At 49.3% G+C, this 21,553-nt stretch overlaps 1 protein-coding gene across 1 annotated transcript; it reads right to left on the bottom strand.

Moving 5' to 3' along the window:
- Window positions 1-220: 220 nt before the first annotated feature.
- On the bottom strand, window positions 221-3,568 carry LOC147115486 (sarcoplasmic/endoplasmic reticulum calcium ATPase regulator DWORF-like). The gene is made up of 3 exons (XM_085989750.1): window positions 3,369-3,568; window positions 2,430-2,532; window positions 221-416 (listed from the first exon to the last, which is right to left on the bottom strand). Exons 1-2 carry the CDS (start codon window positions 3,379-3,381, stop codon window positions 2,450-2,452), a joined length of 96 nt encoding a protein of 31 aa, XP_085845876.1. The 5' UTR covers window positions 3,382-3,568; the 3' UTR covers window positions 221-416; window positions 2,430-2,449.
- Between the last annotated feature and the right edge of the window lie 17,985 nt (window positions 3,569-21,553).

Raw genomic sequence — 21,553 nt, 5'->3', positions numbered from 1 at the left:
ATAAGATCAATTAATCTGTTTTGGTGGTGTTAGTTGAGGGATAAATGTTGGCCAGCACATTGGGAGAACTCATTGCTCTTCCTCAATTATTGCCGTGGGATTTTTTAATGCCCATTTAAATAAGCAGATGGGGCCTCGGTTTAACATCTCATCCAAGCCAAGTGAGACAAGAGAAAATTAGGAAGAGAGAGACTGAACGAAAATTCCAGAAGACATGAGCTACAAAGAGTGCATTTTAATAACATATGCCAGTGGTGTTCCTTACACGATTAAATCATAAAGCATTATTTCTCCATGATGTATATTTACACGGTCATGTTTACAGTGGCACGGGCACATTTTAAAATGGTCACTTTATTCACATCCATCAGCGATGCTTCCACAGCTGCCTTTTCAGGGGTTGAATTGCCGTTTCCCTGTATACAAAATATTCAAAACACAATGTAATACAACCATAAAGACACAAGTGTAAATTCAAAATATTTAGCAAAACGTATATACTCAACAGAAGCTCAAGGAACAGCACCTCATCTTTCGATGAGGCACTTTACAGCCTTAGAAACATACATAGAAGATAGGAGCAGGAGTAGGCCATTCGGCCCCTCGAGCCTGCTCCGCCATTTAATGAGATCATGGCTGATCATCCAAATCCAGTACCCTGTCCCTGCCTTCTCCCCATATCCCTTGATCCCTTTAGCCTTAAGAAATATATCTAACTCCTTCTTGAATATATTTAATGAATTGGCCTCAACTGCCTTCTGTGGTAGAGAAATCCACAGGTTCACCACTCTCTGGGTGAAGAAATTCCTCCTCATCTCTGTCCTAAATAGCCTACTCCTTATCCTTAGACTGTGACCCCTGGTTCTGGACTCCCCCACCATCGGGAACATCCTTCCTGCATTTAGTCTGTCTAGTCCTGTTAGAATTTTATAAGTTTCAATGAGATCCCCTCTCATTCTTCTAAACTCCAGCGAGTATAAGTCTAATCGACCCAATCTCTCCTCATATGTCATTCCTGCCATCCCAGGTATCAGTCTGCTGAATCTTCGCTGCACTCCCTCCATGGCAAGAACATCCTTCCTCAGATAAAATTTGCACACTATACTCAAGGTGTGGTCTCACCAAGGCCCTGTACAACTGCAGCAAGACATCCTTGTTCCTGTACTCGAATCCTCTCGCTACGAAGGCCAACATACCTTTTGCCTTCTTAACCGCCTGCTGCACCTGCATGCTTACCTTCAGCGACTGGTGCACAAGGGCACCCAGGTCTCGTTGCACTTCCCCTTCTCCCAATCTATTGCCATTCAGATAATAATCTGCCTTCCTGTTTTTGCCACCAAAGTGGATAACCTCGCATTTATCCACATTATACTGCATCTGCCATACATCTGCCCAATCACCCAACCTGTCCAAATCGTACTGGAGTTTCTCAACATCCTCCTCACAGCACACACGCCCACCCAGCTTTGTGTCATCTGCAAACATGGAGATATTACATCTAGTTCCCTCGTCTAGATCATTAATATATATTGTGAATAGCTGGGGTCCTAGCACCGATCCCTGCGTTACCCAACTAGTCACTGCCTGCCACTCGGAAAAAAAGCCGTTTATTCCAATTCTTTGCTTCCTGTCTGCCAGCCAGTTCTCTATCCAGGCCAGTACCTTGCCCACAATCCCATGTGCTTTAACTTTACACGCTAATCTCTTATGCGGGACCTTATCAAAAGCCTTCTGAAAGTCCAAATACACCACCTCCACTGCATCACTCTCATCTATTCTACCAGTTACATCCTCAAAAAATTCCAGTAGATTAGTCAAACAAGATTTACCTTTTGTAAATCCATGTTGACTTTGTCCGATCCTGTCACTGTTTTCCAAGTGCTCTGCTATTACATCTTTTATAATGGACTCTAGCATTTTCCCCACTACCGATGTCAGGCTTACCGGTCTGTAATTCCCCATTTTCTCTCTACCACCTTCTGGCCTCAACATTGAGATCAACAATTTCGGATCATAACCACTGCTCCCACTTTCTCAGACAGCAGCTGCTGGTAATGGTTCTGTCGTTGCCCTTTACCCCTCCTCTAGACCTATCTTCTGTTTCTGTACTGTCCCATTACCATCCCCTTTTGCCTTGCACCATCATCCCTTTGATCATTTAATCACGCCCACCTTCCACCCTATCACAGACCTTCCCTTTTGTTCTTTCCTCCTCTCCTCCCTCTCCCTGCCCCCGGCACTTGCTTAAAATCTGTTACATCTCCAACTTCTTCCAGTTTCTGATGAAAGGTCATCGACTTGAAACGTTAACTCTTGTTTTTCTCTCGCTCCACAGAAGCTGCCCGACCGGCTGAGTGTTTTCCAACACTTTTCTGTTTTTATTTCTTATGTAATATATCATTTCCTGATTTAATGAGTGAATCTTTTACCTGCTGCCGTGTCCTGCTGCTCAGGAGAAGACATAATAAACGACCATAGTGCAGCCTACGATCCATCCCATCAGGAGAAGAACAGGGACAATGTAACGCTGGTCTGCAGCCAGAGACGATATTAAACAGCAGTCAGAAAATCTATCCGGGGTAGTATTTCTCAGTTGTTATGTCTCGCTAAGCGGTTCCCGTGGTGACAGGCATCTCAAGCCGTTTGATTCGAAACTTGACTTAACACCCGAGTCTAGCGAGCAGAGGTATCCTGCCATCCATACCCACAAAGTGAAATACGGTGTGAATGGGAGGAGATACCTTGCGGTGGGGTGGGGAGGGTGGGGGTGCTGGGGGTAGATCTTGACTGTGCGCAATGGTGTGAAAGCGGGCAATAGCGAGTCGGCAGCCAATGATGTCAAGGGAAATAATAATTGGGAGGGATGCAAGACGAAATGGAAATGATAATCGGGGGAGAGATGTAAAACAGGTTGCCGATTTGCTATCACCTATTTCACGCTATCGCACAGTCACAATTACCCCACACAGTTTAAACTGGGCTATTTACCTACCTGTTGGATATTTCATTAAGTAAGCGATCATCTTTAGTTTTAAGATGATAGGGACCAATGTTGCCTATAGGCTGCGTGGCCGCGCAGCTCTCTGCCCGTCCCGCGCAGCCCGGGAGCAGCTTTGCAATGTTAAAGTTCACACACATGCACGTAACTGTGAATGGGCCGCGCAACCCCTTAAAGTAGCCGCGCCCCACCCCCCCAATTTTTTTTTAACGGGGCACAGTGATAGGGACCTATTTTAACTAAGATTTACTATTCAGCAGAATAATTCAATTGAAGGAAACATTTAATCTGTCTGGTTATCTCTGGGGAATAGTCTGAGAAAAGTAATACAAGTGCATTCCGAGCCGCGTATAGAAGAATGATTACTTACCGAATTGTTCCATTGCTTTGGCTGCAGGGTTTACATCAAGTTGTAAATCTTTTCTGACTCTGTTCCAGTGGTCACTGGAGCTGCTTTGAATAGAGCTACTTATATACTGACGAATGCTACATAGCTGCCATCTGGGCCAATGCAACAGTACTACTGAGTGTCGGTAGACTGCAGCATTCCCAATTTCTATTAGTCACAGTCCAGAAGCTGACAGCTCAATGTTGCACAGACTCAAGAGTATTCGTAACAGGAGGTGGAGCTGCTCGTCACAATAGGCAGATATTTTTGGACAGTTTGGCACAGATAACGCATTTGTTTTTTTTTGTATCAGTTACATCTGCAAGTGTGTATAACTAGGTGGTAAATTTAGGGCCCAATCTGCCCCAGTGTCACGATACTTATCCGCATGCAATTACACCAATGTGCAAATCTAAAATTGCAACTACACACTTGGAGGGTGCAGGTGATAATCGTGTTTAATCTCGTACAAGGCGCACTAGCTTAACAACTTTAGACCTTAACCACCGCTCCTGATCTCTCTTGGACATTCTGTAACCATTTACATCTCCTCTGATTGAGGTGTTTAAGATGGTTAAAGGATTTGATGGGGTAGATGGAGATAAACGATTTCCTCTGGTGGCATGGTTACAAGGAGGCATAATCTTAAAATTAGAGTTAGGCCGTTCAGGGGTGATGTCCGGGATCACTTCTTCACACATTGGTTAGTGGTCATTTGGAACACTCGCCCCGAAAAAGCTGTTAAGGCTGGGGGTCAATTGAAAATTTCAAAAATGAGATTGAGAGATTATTTGTTAGGCAAGGGTATTAAGGGGGAGAAATTGGGTGAGTAGCGCCACCTGTTAGCTCCTAAAGAGGCAGTCAGTGGCTGTAGCGCCACTGGCTGCGTCTCCGGCAATATTCAGTAGGGGCGCTAATGGTGGCGTTAGGCATTTGCGCTGCGCCGCCACCGATGACGTCATCGGTGTGCGCAGCGCCCCATTCGTGCCCCGTTCGCGATATTTGGTAGCGAACGCCGCAGTTGCGCCGCTCGCTACCCGCGCCCGGTTCACGGGGCCTTACTGTGCCGGCAGCGGCACAAGTTAAGGTGGAGGTGCGGGGCAGCCGCTTTTTCGGCGGCCGCCTGCCAGCACCTCCGTCCTCGGCCTCCTAACCACCAACCCCCCCCCCCCCCCGCGGCATTGTCGGCTATTTCCCGAGAGCCCGGCACTTCTCCTTGGTGCCGGGCTCATTTGCCGGCACTCGCAATGGGGGATCGCGCTGTTGCAGGCACCTCCCCCTTAACAGTGGGAGGAAGGCCTGCAGTACCGCAGCGTGCCATGCCGCAGCATGTGGCGCTGCGGCACGTTGCGCTGTGATAATCAGTTTCAGCGCCCTAAGAGGGACGCTGAGCGCCTCGAGCATCGCCCCGTCTCCCTCGAGGGGCCCTGAAACTGAATTTCTGGCGATCGGTATCACTCCGATCGCTGCGCTAAATCCTGCGCTCAGGCGACTTTTGGGCCACTTTGGCGCCCCAACCCAATTTCTAGGCCTAAGTGCTACAAAACCAAGGAGGGTAGATGGAGTTACGATACAGATCAGCCATGATCTCATTGAATAGCGGAACAGGATCGAGGGGCTGTATGGCCTCCTCCTGTTCCTATGGACCCATTTTTTGTTTCCACGTCTGTCCCATTCCCATCCCCATTTGCTTTGCAACATCATCCCTTCTGTTATTTAATCACTGCTGCCCCCCCACCCTATCTCCCTTTTGGTTCTTTTCCTGCCCCTGCCCCTTTTCCCTGGTTCTGTATTTGCTTAAAAGCTGTTCATCCCTAACATCTTCCAGTTTCTGATGAAAGGTCATCGACCGAAAACATGAAATCTGTTTTCACTCTCCACAGATGTTGCCTGATCTGCCGAGTGTTCCAGCATTTTCTGGTTTTAAGAAAGAAAGACATCTCAACTGAACGATAGCACACTGACAGTGCAGCACTCCCTCAGTACTGCACTGGAGTATCATCCTAACACATATGTGCTCAAGTCCCTGGAGTGGGACATGAACTCACAGTCTTCTGATTCAGAGGTGAGTGTGCTACCCACTGACCCACAGCTGACAATAGCTTTCTTTCTTTCTTTTCTAGTTTTAGTAGAAGGCACACACACTTTACCTCAGTTTGTTAGCAAGTTGACTATGAAGAACTTTGAAAATAATAAGTGGCCTTTCCTCTTGAATTTGTTAATTGATTTGAAAGAATTGTTGGGTACAGGAAACTCGATTTACCAGCACCTAAATAACCGGAAATCTCTGTTAACTGGCAAAATTTAGGAGTAGGTTCAGGTAAGTTTTACTTCATATTAGTGGCCTTTCCTGGATCTGTGGCTGTGTAACCGGGGTTCCTGCACCTGTTGCTATGCAACAGGGATGCCTGGACCTGTGGCCGTGTACGGGGCTCTCGTACCTTTTACTATACCTCTCTGTAATCCGGACTTTTTGATAAACCAGCACCACGCCGGTCCCATCGGTGCCGGATAAAAAAGAGTTTCCTTTTAGTTTAATGTCCAGCATATTGAAGTGCTAGGAGGGGTTTTGATCGAGTAAATAAGGAGAAACTGTTTCCAGTGGCAGGAGGGTTCGTAACCAGAGGTCACAGATTTAAGATAATTGGCAAAATAGCTAGGGGGGAGATGAGGAGAATTTGTTTTATGCAGCGAGTTGTTGTGATCTGGAATGCGCTGCCTGAAAGGATGGCCAAATGTAAGAAGTCACACAACACCAGGTTATAGTCCAACAGCTTTATTTGAAATCACAAGCTTTTGGAGCGCTGCTCCTTCTTCAGGTGAAGTGGAGAAATGCATAAAGACACAGCTTATATAGTCAGAGAATCATGTCAGATGTTTACAGGTAACCTTTCCAACTGCCATTTATCACACCTCGGCAGAGAGATAATCACAGCAGTCAAAGGTGTGAATGGTGTCCAAACAGGTCAGTCAGGGAAACATTACATCAAAGAACAATGAGGTGGGGTCACAAGGGGTCAAATATTACAAATGCTGGGGTCTGTATGAAAAACAAAAAAACAGACAAAAAACATTTTTTTTGGCTGGAAATCACAGCAGGTCCGGCCGCATCTGTGTAGAGAGAACAAGCCAATGTCGACTCGAGTCTGGATGACCCTGCGTCAGGTGGGGTTACATGTAGCGTGACATGAACCCAAGATCTCGGTTGAGGCCATCCTCATGGGTGCGGAACTTGGCTATCAGTTCCTGCTCAACGATTTTGCGTTGTCGTGTGTCTCGAAGGCCGCCTTGGAGAATGCTTACCCGAAGATCGGAGGCTGAATGTCCTTGACTGCTGAAGTGTTCCCCGACTGGGAGGGAACACTCCTGCCTGGTGATTGTTGCGTGGTGTCCGTTCATCCGTTGTCGCAGTGTCTGCATGGTCTCGCCGATGTACCATGCTCCGGGGCATCCTTTCCTGCAACGTATGAGGTAGACAACGTTGGCCGAGTCACATGAGTATGTACCATGTACCTAGTGGGTGGTGTCCTCACGTGTGATGATGGTATCTGTGTTGATGATCTGGCATGTCTTGCAGAGGTTGCTGTGGCAGGGTTGTGTGGTGTCGTGGTCGCTGTTCTCCTGAAAGCTGGGTAATTTGCTGCGAACGATGGTCTGTTTGAGGTTAGGTGGCTGTTTGAAAGCGAGTAGTGGAGGCGTGGGGATGGCCTTAGTGAGGTGTTCGTCGTCATCGATGACATGTTGAAGGCTGCGAAGAACATGGCGTAGTTTCTCCGCTCCGGGGAAGTACTGGACGACGAAGGGTACTCTGTTGGTTGTGTCCCGTGTTTGTCTTCTGAGGAGGTCAATACGCAAACATCTTCATGCACAAGTTCGAGCAAGACTTCTTCGCTGCACAGGATCTCCAACCAACGCTATACACCAGATACATCGACGACATTTTCTTCCTATGGATCCACGGCGAAGAATCACTGAAAAAACTACACGATAACATCAACAAGTTCCATCCCACCATCAAACTCACCATGGACTACTCCTCAGAATCGGTCTCATTCCTGGACACACGAATCTCCATCAAAGACAGACACCTCAGCACTTCACTCTACCGCAAGCCCACGGACAACCTCACGATGCTTCACTTCTCCAGCTTCCACCCTAACCACGTTAAAGAAGCCATCCCCTATGGACAAGCCCTGCGAATACACAGGATCTGCTCAGACGAGGAGGAACGCGATGGACACCTACAGACACTGAAAGACGCCCTTGTAAGAACAGGATATGACGCTCGACTCGTCGATCGACAGTTCCGACGGGCCACAGCGAAAAATCGCATAGACCTCCTCAGAAGACAAACGCGGGACACAACCAACAGAGTACCCTTCGTCGTCCAGTACTTCCCCGGAGCGGAGAAACTACGCCATGTTCTTCGCAGCCTTCAACATGTCATCGATGACGACGAACACCTCGCTAAGGTCATCCCCACGCCTCCACTACTCGCTTTCAAACAGCCGCCTAACCTCAAACAGACCATCGTTCGCAGCAAATTACCCAGCTTTCAGGAGAACAGCGACCACGACACCACACAACCCTGCCACAGCAACCTCTGCAAGACATGCCAGATCATCAACACAGATACCATCATCACACGTGAGGACACCACCCACCAGGTACATGGTACATACTCATGTGACTCGGCCAACGTTGTCTACCTCATACGTTGCAGGAAAGGATGCCCCGGAGCATGGTACATCGGCGAGACCATGCAGACACTGCGACAACGGATGAACGGACACCGCGCAACAATCACCAGGCAGGAGTGTTCCCTCCCAGTCGGGGAACACTTCAGCAGTCAAGGACATTCAGCCTCCGATCTTCGGGTAAGCATTCTCCAAGGCGGCCTTCGAGACACACGACAACGCAAAATCGTCGAGCAGAAACTGATAGCCAAGTTCCGCACCCATGAGGACGGCCTCAACCGAGATCTTGGGTTCATGTCACGCTACATGTAACCCCACCTGACGCAGGGTCATCCAGACTCGAGTCGACATTGGCTTGTTCTCTCTACACAGATGCGGCCGGACCTGCTGTGATTTCCAGCCAAAAAAAATGTTTTTTGTCTGTTTTTTTGTTTTTCATACAGACCCCAGCATCTGTAATATTTGACCCCTTGTGACCCCACCTCATTGTTCTTTGATGTAATGTTTCCCTGACTGACCTGTTTGGACACCATTCACACCTTTGACTGCTGTGATTATCTCTCTGCCGAGGTGTGATAAATGGCAGTTGGAAAGGTTACCTGTAAACATCTGACATGATTCTTTGACTATATAAGCTGTGTCTTTATGCATTTCTCCACTTCACCTGAAGAAGGAGCAGCGCTCCGAAAGCTTGTGATTTCAAATAAAGCTGTTGGACTATAACCTGGTGTTGTGTGACTTCTTACATTTGTCCACCCCAGTCCAACTCCGGCATCTCCACACCATGAAAGGATGGCGGAAGCAGATTCAATAGTAACTTTCAAAAAGGAATTGGATAAATACTTGAAAAGGAAAAATTTGCAGGGCTATAGAGAAAGAGCAGGGGGGATTCGACCCAACACAATCGTCGCCAAGCAAAAGGAAAAATATCTGTCATATTGGGCAGAAACAACAAAAACCCAAAGCAAACTCAATTGCTACTTGGCCCTAAACAGACAATACAACATGGCTGATTACCTGACCATGGTAAATGATAGCAAACTGAGAAAAACCCTGACAATGTACAGACTTAGTTAACATAGCCTGGCGATCGAAAAAGGTAGACACAGGCAGACCCGGCTACCAAGAGAGGACAGGATATGCTCTCACTGCAGTCAGGGAGTGGTGGAGACAGAGATGCACTTCCTCACAGCTTGTAGAAAATATCAGGGCATAAGGGAGAATTTCTACCCAAAATTCACAAAAATATGCCCGGAATTCAGAAAATTGAATGACGACCAAAAACTCCCATACCTACTAGGGGAAGAGAGAAATTGTGTAACACTAGCGGCACACTATGTTACAGCTTGCCATAAACAGACGGACAACCACTAAATATAAGAAAAGAGTATATATAAATGATATGAAAGTATATTTATACACTCAGGGATATATCTGTTTATACACTGTATGGATAGATCTGTATTTTTGTGTACAAACATGAATGTTTTTCGATGCTTTGGCAACATAAGATGTAACTTGTCATGCCAATAAAGCGATTTGAATTGAATTGAGTGGGACTAATTGGATCGCTCTTTCAAAGAGCCGGCATGGGCATGATGGGCCGAATGGCTTCCTTCTGTGCTGTAAGATTCTTTGATGAATTCTCTGCTAATACAGGATGATATAGAGGATGTGTTTGGGCCCTCTACGGGAAATGTCATGGGAAGATGGAGCTATTTTGCGCAGGAAAAGAAAGTTGGAAAACAAGTCCACTTGGCTCTCTGTATATTTCTCAGTAGCCAACTGAAGTGTGACACTGGGATTATATCATAGCAGTTTTCATGCCAGGTTTCTCAGCTGGGGAGCATTGCAAGGGCCCAAGGCTGCTACGTAAAGAAAGTGTTAGATAAAGATAACGAAGGGACTTATTTCAGCTGGTGCAGCAGTTCGGGGAACCCAGTTTGCCTCAGTGTCCCTAGGCTGTGGAGCTGGCAGAGGGGAAATAAACTCAGCAAGTTTGCTGGTCCTAATCACCGTCCAGCGAGCCCTTGCTGGAAATTGGGCATGTTTAGATTCATCTGATCCAGCAGGATAGGATTTGCCTCACATATGAAGCCCCTCACAGTCGAACAGCTAGCCAATGCTCACCATCAAGCCTCAGAGCTTCATAGTGGCCAGTTGAGCAAGGTACCAGGGGGCACACGATACCTGTGGAACCGCAGCTCAGTAACAAGTCAATATCTTTGGGAGAACGGAGAGAAAATAGCAAGAGAAAAACAAGTAGATGATGGGAACAAAATCTGGATTTCAGGACCTATAAATATCAATAAAAACAAGATGCTGATGGTGACTGGACTGCTATGGGGATAGAAGACTGTTAGAATGAAAACACTTGTTACAGTCTGTCTAGAGCAGTAGATAAGAAGGAGGTTGAATATTGAGCCAGAAATTCGGGTCGGAGGCTTCCCGCGGGTGCAAGCCTCCGACCTGCACTTACCTAGCGCGCCACCCGTTGAGCTGTGGGCCCGCGTGGGATTCCGATCCGGGGCCGCCTCCAACTGCCGGCGCGCAGTGCTTGCGTATCCCGGGGCGCAGTTAGTTCGAAGCGTCCCCTGGGATCACATGGGCCATGGAGAGCCAATCGTAGCAGGGAATCTCTATTCATAGATTTGACAGGAAGACGTGTCAAATCTCTGAAATAGAGATCGGCCTCAAAATATAACTAAAACTTCAAATACATTTTTTTTTAAATAACATTTTAAAAAGAACTATAAATTACATAAAATAACTATTTTAAACAATAATTTAAATTTTTGAAAAAATTAATTACAGTTTTTAACGGGGCTAAAAATAAACTTACCTTTCTTTAAAGTATTTAAAAATAATAAACCTGTGGAAAAAATGTTTTAATTTTACTTAATTCACCACTTACCTTGTTAAAAGCAGGCCTTGCAACTGCTTTTTAAAAGCGTAGCTGCTGGAGACTTACCCACCCGGTGAAACCTGTAAAAAAATCGGAAGTCCCAGGCGTACGCGCTGCCTCTCCGGCGCACGCGTTCGACCTCTGAACCCCTTCCTTTAAGGGAACGGAAGTTCCGGTTTCCCGCACATACGCAGTACATGTACGAAACCGGCACTTTCGTTGGCCCTACGTGTGAGTACCCAGTGCGTACTCACCCGTGGGGACCCGAATTTCTGGCCCAATATTATGTATTCAAATGGTTCTGTTTTTATTTCAGATTTCCAGTATACACAGTATTTTGCTTTTGTTTCAGCGTTTACTTCACTGCCACTTCTCTTCCAGGAATGCCCACCTTGAAGAAGTTCTGCTCTGCTCTCTGACGCGATTTCTGTTTATCCCTTTTACCTTGTTCACCTTCATTGCTTTAACTTTCCTTTTGTTCTTTCCTCCCCTCCCCCCTTTTCCCGGCCTCTGCACTTGCTTAAAACCTGTTACATCGCCAACGTTGGCAGTTCTGACAAAAAGTCAATGACCTGAAATGTTAACTGTTTCTCTCTTCACAGATGCTGCCTGACCTGCTGAGTGTTCCCAGCATTTTCTGTTTTTATTTCTGATTTCCAGCATCCGCAGTATTTTGCTTTGTTATTAGTGAACAAGTCTGGCCCACAAATAACCAGATTTATTGAACTCAATTTTGTAACTTGTCTAGGTGGGGCTTGAACTCATGTGTTAGCTAATACAGTACCATAACCACTACACCACAACCTAATGCTAATGAGCTGTTGCTTGCAATACTAGATCCTAACAGGAAGGATTCAAGTGGTAATTTTATGAGAGTGCGTTCTCAACAGGGAGCCTTGCCCACCTATGGCGACATATCTAAAATTCTAGAGTGTGCGGCCTAACATTTTCTGACCATAATTCACGGGCGGTGCGTGCCAGAATTTCCAGTCTGCCTTCCTGCCAGGCACAGTTCCCAGTTGATAGGACAGATTCATAAAATGATCGCTTTGTGGCATACCGATCACAGAACGGACACAATCCGCTTTCCGGTCCATAGACTATAAATCAGGCGTCATACCATTAAGAAGGATCACACCTTTAAGAAACTCGACCTGCAACATAGTTAAGCCCAGAGCGGGGGAGGAGCAGTCGAAGCTGTGCACTGATGAAAGAGAGTTGTACCTTGTGTAGTCTCTGACTCCATTTTGTGTTCAGCGTGCAGCCTCAACAATTAAACCTTTTCTGTTGAACCTCTCCGAGTTCAGTATTTTTTGCTAGGGGTACGTAGACTCCTACATTGGTGACCCCGACGCTCAGGACGACTCCTAAGCGTAACCATGGCTGACACAAATGCAGCTTCTGTGAAGCTGCCGGAGTTCTGGGAGAACCTGGCCACCGCCTGGTTCCTTCAAACTGAATCGCAATTCCGACTCCACGGCATCACCGCCGACGCAACGATGTACGACTACCTCCTCGCCTCCCTGGGGAGCTCCACAATCACGAAAGTCTGGACAACACTACAAAACCCTCCGGTGGAAGGCAAGTACGCACATCTCAAGGCCGCGCACATTAAAAAATTCACAGCCTCCCAATTCGTGCGCAACTGCCACCTCCTTGACCTCCCAGGCCTCGGTGACTCCACGCCATCAGACTTGCTCTCACACATGCTTGCTCTGACCGACGAGAAACCGCCCGGCTCCCTCTTCCGCATGCTCTTTATCCGCCAACTACCTCACAGCATCCGCCCGGCGATCGTGGCGTCCAGCCTCACGGACCTCGAGGCCCTGGCCGACAAAGCCAATAAGCTCCTGCCCGCCAGCTCCAACCACGCCGTCACCCCCGACCTGGCCTCCGCAGCGTCGGCGCACGCTCCACCCTCTATCGCGCGGCCACACAGCTCGGCCACGAGGCCCCCCAGGCCCCCACGTCCCCCAAGCCCTCCGACCCAGGGCTGCTGCTACTTCCATACCCGGTTCGGTGCACGGGCATGCCGCTGCAGCCATCCCTGCACGTTTCCAACTGCCCCCACACCGGCATACACGATGGCCGTGGGGCAAGCAGGCACACTGCTGTACGTTACGGACAGCGCCTCCGGACGCCGTTTCCTATGCGACACGGGCGCGCAGCACAGCATCATCCCCGCGTCCGCCCTCGAGATCCAGCGAAGCGGCCGCGGCCCTGCGCTGGCTGCCGCCAACAGCACCGACATCCGGACGTACGGCACCCGTACCGTAACCATCGACCTCGCAGGCCGCCGCTACCACTGGGAGTTTATCACCGCCAAGGTGCTCTCCCCGCTCCTCGGTGCGGATTTCCTGTGCGCCCACGGCCTGTTGGTCGACATGCCTCGGCGCCGCCTCGTGGACATGAACACCATGTCACCTGTCCCAGGCGCCATGGCCCCCCCCCCAACCCACCGAAATGGCGTGGCAGTGCCGCGCCCACTCAACGGACGACTACTCAGCACTCCTGGCTGAGTTCCCAGCCCTCACCAACCCGACCTTCTCCGCAAAAGTTGCTAAGCACGGGGTAGAACACTTCATCCCCACCACAGGCCCACCGGTGTATGCCCACACCCGCAGGCTGGACCCGGCCAAGCTGGAGATCGCACGGGCCGAGTTCGCCACAATGGAACAGCTCGGCATCATCCGCCGCTCCAACAGCCCCTGGGCCTCCCCACTCCACATCGTCACCAAACCCGATGGGGGATGGCGCCCCTGCGGGGACTACCGGTGCCTAAACAATGCCACCACGCCGGATCGGTACCCCATACCGCACATTCAAGACTTCTCGGCTAGACTGGCCGGCCGCTCAGTCTTCTCCAAAGTCGACCTGGTGCGCGGTTACCATCAGGTGCCAGTCCACCCCACGGACGTTCCCAAGACGGCCATAATCACCCCTTTTGGGCTATTCGAGTTCCTCCGAATGCCCTTCGGCCTCAAAAACGCGGCCCAGGCCTTCCAGTGGCTCATGGACTCGGTCCTCCGGGACCTGAAGATCCTCTTTGTCTACCTGGATGACATCCTGGTAGCTAGTTTCTCCAAGCAGGAACACATCGAGCACCTCCGCACCCTGTTCCAGCGGCTCAGTGAGCACGGGCTCATCATCAGCCCAGCCAAGTGCCAATTCGGCCTCAGCAGGATCGAATTCCTCGGCCACCACATCACGCAGGACGGAGCCATTCCCCTGCCCGCCAAGGTGCAAGCCGTCCAGCAGTTCCCCCGGCCTACCACCATCAAAGGCCTCCAGGAGTTCTTGTGGATGATCAACTTTTACAACCGCTTCATTCCCGGAGCGGCCTCCCTCATGCGGCCCCTATACGAAGCCCTCCGGGGTAAGAAAGACAGAATGGCGATCGAGTGGTCGGCGGACATGTTGACCGCTTTCGACTCGACCAAAAAGGCGCTTGCCGACGCCACCATGCTCGCTCACCCACAGCCCAACGCCAGGGTGGCCCTCACCACGGACGCCTCCGACCACGCGGTCGGCGCCATGTACGAACAGTGGGTCGACGGGGCCTGGCAACCGCTGACCTTTTTCAGCCGCCAACTGCGCCCCCCCGGAGGCCAAATACAGCGCCTTTGACCACGAGCTCCTCGCACTGTACCTGGCAGTCCGCCATTTTAGATTTCTTCTGGAGGGCCACCCCTCCACCGCGTTTGTCGACCACAAACCCCTGACATTCGCGATGGCGAAATCTGCGGACCTGTGGTCAGCCAGGCAACAACGCCAGCTCGCCGCGGTGTCCGAATTCACCACGGACATCCGGCATGTCTCTGGTCGAGACAACGTGGTGGCCCAATGCCTATCCAGCCCCGCCGTCCACGGCGCCCAGGCAGTGGACTATGCTCAACTGGCAGCGGAGCAACGCACCGACCCCGATCTGCTCTCCGCGCCCACAACCCTCCCAGGGCTGCAACTGACCCACGTCGCCTGCAGCCCATCCGCCGTCACAGTCAAATGCGACACCTCCTTGGCGCAACCCCGCCCCGTAGTCCCGGCGTCCTGGCGAAAACGGGTGTTCGACATCGTCCACGGCCTCTCACACCCCGGCACCCGCGCGTCCATTAGACTGGTGGCCAACCGATTTGTCTGGCGTGGCCTGCGCAAAGATGTGCGCGTCTGGTCCAGATCCTGCATAGCTTGCCAGCGTGCCAAAATCCACCAACACGTCAAAGCCCCACTCGAGGAGTTCACCGTGCCAGAAAGAAGGTTCGACCACGTCCACATCGACCTCGTCGGCCCCCTGCCGCCATCACAAGGTCACACGCACCTGCTGACAATCGTGGACCGTACCACCCGCTGGCCCGAGGCCATTCCACTGACGTCCACCACCACCGCCGACATCGCGGGGGCGTTCATTGGTACCTGGGTTGCTCGGTTCGGCGTCCCCTCCGACATGACATCGGATAGAGGCCCGCAGTTCACCTCTGATCTGTGGGCCGCCATCGCCTGAAACCTCGGGGTGGCCGTTCACCGCACCACGGCTTACCACCCCCAAGCCAACGGACTGTGCGAGCGATTCCACAGGTCCATGAAGGCGTCCCTCCACGCCAGCCTCGAGGACAAGGCTTGGATCGACCGCCTCCCATGGGTGCTACAAGGAAGACCTGCAAGCCTCGGCGGCGGAACTCGTGTACGGCCAGCCGCTGCGCATACCCGGAGAGTTCCTGCCCACTGCCACGACCCCCTGGTCGGCTGACCAGCAACGCCACGCTTTCGCCAACCGAGCACAACAGTTCACTCCGGTACCCACCGGCCAGCATGGCGAACCAGCAACCCGCGTACCACTTAGCCTGCACATGGCCAATTTTGTTTTCGTGTGACATGACGCCCACTGAGGACCTCTACGCCCCCATACGACGGACCCTACAAGGTACTCCAGACGGGGAACAAGTTCTTCCTCCTCGAAGTGGGCGGCAGAACTGACAAGGTGTCGGTCGACCGGCTCAAGCTGGCGCACCTAGAGCCCGACGAACCCGTTCAAGTGGGCCAACCCCCACCGCGGGGCAGACCGCCTAAGAGCCCGACGCGTCCGACCGCCCCGCTCCCGACACCAACCGCCAAGAGCCGTTCCGGCCGTGCCATCAAGCCACCATGCCAGTTCATACACTCCCTACTAGCGGATTCTGGGGGGATCTGTGTGGCATACCGATCACAGAACGGACACAATCCGCTTTCCGGTCCGTAGACTATAAATCAGGCGTCATACCTTTAAGAAGGATCACACCTTTAAGAAACTCGATCTGCAACATAGTTAAGCCCAGAGCGGGGGAGGAGCAGTCGAAGCTGTGCACTGATGAAAGAGAGTTGTACCTTGTGTAGTCTCTGACTCCATTTTGTGTTCAGCATGCAGCCTCAACAATTAAACCTTTTCTGTTGAACCTCTCCGAATTCAGTATTTTTTGCTAGGAGTACGTAGACTCCTACAGCTTCGGTTTCTTTGTAGTATCAGGCATTTTAGTAAAAATATTCCTCGGCTTTACGCCAGCAATGGGCAGGAAAAGACCAGCTGGTCCATCAAGCCTGTCCCAGACTTCATGATGGCTGCAGCCTCATTGACTAAACACTTCCTCCCTCCCTCTTTCTTCAGCCGTGTAACCTGCTGGGAGAGGCACAAAAACAGAGGAAAAACCCAGGGCCAATAAAGGAAAAAATACTCTGTAAAATTCCTCTCCGACCCCCTCAGGTCCAGGTGATCACGTGGCCCAAGTGCTATTTGACATGAAAGCAGCTTTTATTTCCTATAAGTGGGGATATGAACAAAATAAAATTGGTTGGGCAACTGAAGACATGATCAGACTTTTGCTATGGGTTTTAGCCCCCAAATAGCTGGCCTATTTCGTATTACGTAGAATTTACAGCACAAAAGCAGGTCATTCGGCCCAATATGCCAATGCTTAGTACAAGCCTCCTCCCACCCAAAACAAGTCCCACTGAGATTTGATCCCAGATACACTGGATTCAAAGCCCAGGGTGCTCACCATTATAACATGGGACCCATAACATTTAGTGCTATAAAAACTGTGTTGCACTCAGAACATTGCACCAAATTTAAGTCTGAGGGATAAGTATAGGTGTTGAGGGTAGTACTCTGGTTCTATTCCTGTTGGGAACATGGGAATGTCATCTGTACAATGCAGTAATGTGCATTGTATTGTTGCATAGGAAGATAGGGATCTACAGGATCAATCCATATGTCCGGTCCCAAAAGCCAATGCCTCTCAATCGCCCACTCCCTCACTTATCGATACGATTCTCCCTTTAATTGATCCACACTATCTACCTGCACCACCTCCCTGGGTAGTCCATGCCACATGTTTATCACTCTGCGCAAAGTAGCTAAATCTGCTGGTGCATATTCCCTCTTCTAAGCTTGAACCCCTGCTCCCTGGTTGTAATGTTTGTGGCCGTTTTCAACGTATTGTCAGGGATTCATTTACCTATTACCTTAAAGATCTTGAAAATTAGCTCCCCTGAGCTGTCTAGTCTCCAAAGCAAAGAGTTCCAGGCTCTTCAATGTTTCCTTGGAGCTGGATGCCTTAAATTATGTTTCAGTTTCTGTTTCCTTTTGTCTGCACTGCCTCCAATTCTTCCATATTCCAACTATGCTGCACGCAGTGGTCCAGGTGTGGCCACACCAGTGCCTTGTACAGACTCGTTATCACCACCTTGGGATTTGTGCTCCATCTGCTCTGGTCATACGTTCCAAGACACAGTTTCCTTACTGCTGCCACACACAACAGTGTTGGGGGGTGGAGGGGGCGGGGGGTTGCATTTCTGTGGAGGCTCGCCTGATCATCTGCCGCAACTTTGCCAGAAGGTCCATGGAATCCCCGGTAGTAATGACGAAAATGGCGATTACACCTGGGGCTTCCACAGATCTTCTGCCAAAGTAACAATGGACGGCCAGTGGAACCCCTGCAAGAATTCGACCAGCAACACCGTAGTGTGTGAGTTTGGAATTCTCTACCCCAGAGGGCTGTGGATAAGAACATAAGAACATAAGAAGTAGGAGCAGGAGTAGGCCATACAGCCCCTCGGGCCTGCTCCGCCATTCAATGGGATCATGGCTGATCCAAATCTAGACTCACGTCCACTTCCCTGCCCTCTCCCCGTAACCCCTAATTCCCTTATCTGCTAGGAAACTGTCTGTCTCCATTTTAAATTTATTTAATGTTGCAGCTTCCGCAGCTCTCTGGGGTAGCAAATTCCATAGATTTACTACCCTCTGAGTGAAGAAGTTTCTCCTCATCTCAGTCGTTGAGCATATTCAAGGCTCTGATCGATAGATTTTTGGGCACTGAGGGAATTAAGGGTTATGAGGATAGGACAGGAAAGTGGAGGTCATGCAGAAGTTCAGCCATGATCTTATAGAACAGCGGAGCAGGCTCGAGTGGAGTACGGCCTGCTCCTGCTCCTATTTCTTATGTTCATATGCCGCAGTAAGAAAGCTAACTGTATCTTGGGTTGTATAGCCATTGGTCTCAGTGAGTTATCCACCAATACTACAAATCTATCTCCTGTGTTGTGTCCTATAGTCTAGAGCCATTTATTTTATATTCCCACTGCTTGATACAGTTCCACACAAGAGACCACTAACAAAAACAAGAGTACAGAGAATTGGAGGCAACCTATTGACATGGGTAGAGAATAGGTTAGGAAATAGAAGACAGAGAGTAGGGATAGTGGGTATGTACTCCAATTGGCAGGATGTGACTAGCGACAACACCAAGAATCTGAACTGGTGCCTCAGCTTTTCGCTGTATTTATAAATGACTTGGATGAAGGTTACGATTCCTTGTTCTGCAGGGAGTTGTATATCCATGTTTGCTGACGACACTAAGTTAGGTGGCACAATAAATACTGTAGGTGGGTGCAGAAAGTTGTAAAGTGTCAATGATAGATTAAGTGAGTGGGCAAAACTGTGGCAGTTGGAGTTCAATATGGAGGAAGTGTGGGGTCATCCACTTTGGACCTAAGAAAGATAGATCAGAGTATTTTCTAAATGGTGAGAAGCTCGGAACTGTGGAGGAGCAGCGAGATTAAGGGGTTCAAGTACAGAAATCATTTCATGCTAGTGGACAGGTACAAAGAATAATTTAAAAGGCTAATGGAATGTTGGCCTTTATCTCAAGAGTGTTTGAATACAAAGGGGTGGAAGTGATGTTAGTTATATAAAGCTCTGGTCAGACCCCATCTGGAGTGACTGTGTTCGGTTCTGGGCACTGACCCTCGGGAAGGATATATTGTCCTTGGAGGGGGAGCAGCGAAGATTCACCAGAATGATACCGGGGCTAAAAGGGTTAAATTATGAGGACAGGTTGCACAGACTGGGCTGGTATTCCCTCGACTGGAGAAGATTAAGCGGTGAACCATTTGAGGTGTTTAAGATGATTAAAGGAGTTGATCGGGTCGAGAGAGAGAAACTATTTCCTCTGGTGGGGGGAGTCTAGAACAAGGGGGCAGAACCTTAAAATTAGAGCCAGGCCGTTCAGGGGTGATATCAGGAAGCACTTCTACAAAGGGTGGTGGAAATCTGGAACTCCCTCCCCCAAAAAGCTGTTGAGGCTGGGGGTCAACTGAAATTTCAATAGTGAGATTGATAGATATGGAGTTAAGATACAGATCAGCCATAATCTAATTGAATGGCGGAACAGGCTCGAGGGGCTGAATGGCCTACTCCTGTTCCTATGTTATTTCCTTTCCCTAGTCTCATTACTGCTCCTCCACAATTCCTAGCTTCTCACCTGGAGTTTACACTCAATTGCAATCCAGAGAGTGATCAAGGAGAAAATTCACTGAAATTTTTGCCCCTATTATTCTACTTAGTCTCCCCCCACAGTCCCCGCCTCCTCCCCCCACAGTCCCCGCCTCCTCCCCCCACAGTCCTTAGTGCAACAGTATAAAACCAGCGATAGCCAGTCGGCAGCCCATTTTACAACTCTCCCAATAAATATCAGGAGAGCTGTAAAATGTATTGCTGATTTGCTATTGCCTGTTTTACACTATTGGAGAAGCCAAGATCCACCCAACCGCATGCAAGGCAAAAATTGGATTACTATCAAAGCCATGCCTCTGAACTCATGTCTTGTGTTACAGAGGTGAAGTGTTGCCTCCTGAGATTCAATAGGAACTAATTTTGGATAAAGCAATGTTAGGAAACCCTTTGATGTATATGCAAAAGTGCAGCTGAATTCAATGGCTGATCTTTGTGACACTGAGCACTTCAAAACCACAAAGGCATCAAAATAGCTTTCGTAAGGGCAACTAAATGAATATGAATGTGTTAAGAAGATCTGGCCGATGGTTTTAGGTTCCTGTTTAAAAGGGAGGCCGCGGGGTTAAGGTTAAGGGATTGGCATAGCAAAAGCAGTACCACAGCAACAAGCATTGACATGGGTTGTCAGCCATGTTCTTACTCAGGTGAGCGTGCGCGCGGCTGTGCAGTGATCTGAAAGGTCCCACACCGGCTTTTACATTGTAAATACCAGGCATGCACAGAAATTTAAAGTGACCATGTATTGAAAGAAACAGGCCGCTCAGAACAAAGTGCAGTTTACAGGGGACATTGGTTGTCAGTCTGCATTACAGCAAGTGTCTGAAGTAGAATTGTCATGCTTATTTGCATATGTATGTTCCGATTGCCTTTGAAACATTATTGTACAGATCATGTAGCATTGGTCTCTGTCACTGTGTTGGATGCTCCAGATTAGGAATTCAACCAATTGGAATTTCTATTCAGCCAGCCAGGGATTCCAGACAATGCTGTCTGAAACAGAATGGCAAAGTATACTGCTCGGGTGACAGCTTTCCGTCCCTGTATCTGTGGGAAAGGGAGGTGAAGGTCGTGATAGGAATACATTGATGATTAACAGAGATGAGGAGGAATTTCTTCACCCAGAGAGTGGTGAACCTGTGGAATTCTCTATCACAGAAGGCAGTTGAGGCCAATTCATTAAATATATTCAAGAAGGAGTTAGATATATTTCTTAAGGCTAAAGGGATCAAGGATATAGGGAGAAGGCAGGGACAGGGTACTGAATTTGGATGATCAGCCATGACCTCATTGAATGATGGAGCAGGCTCGAGGGGCCGAATGGCCTACTCCTGCTCCTATCTTCGATGTTTCTATGTTTCTATGAATTGAATAGTTTCCACGTGCCGTCGGAAGATATCACCAGATGTCAGCAAGAGCGAGCCACCTCGTGAAAGTGAGCTGGTCCACCAAGTGGAATGGACTGTTGAATATCGGGGCCCTGACATTCCGCTGGGGTTCCCCCACCAAGATTCCCGCAATCCCCGGCTAAAAGGCTGAAAGTGGCTCTCTATGCCATTTCTCTGAGGGCTCTGCTGGTGTCTCAGGGGAATTACGGCAGGAAAACCCAACACAGCCAGCAATGAGATAACGACCAGATAATCTGTTTCTTTAGAGATGTTGGTTGAGAATAAATGTTGGCCAGAACACCAGGGAGAACTCCCCTGCTCTTCTTCAAAATAGTGTCATGGGCTCTTTTACACTC

Source organism: Somniosus microcephalus, chromosome 6, assembly GCF_052327205.1.
Source record: "Somniosus microcephalus isolate GS21.2 chromosome 6, FLI_Smic_1.0, whole genome shotgun sequence".
Lineage (NCBI taxonomy): Eukaryota > Metazoa > Chordata > Chondrichthyes > Squaliformes > Somniosidae > Somniosus > Somniosus microcephalus.
The sequence above is the reverse complement of the archived record's forward strand: the minus strand, read 5'-3'. Positions and strand labels throughout refer to the sequence as shown.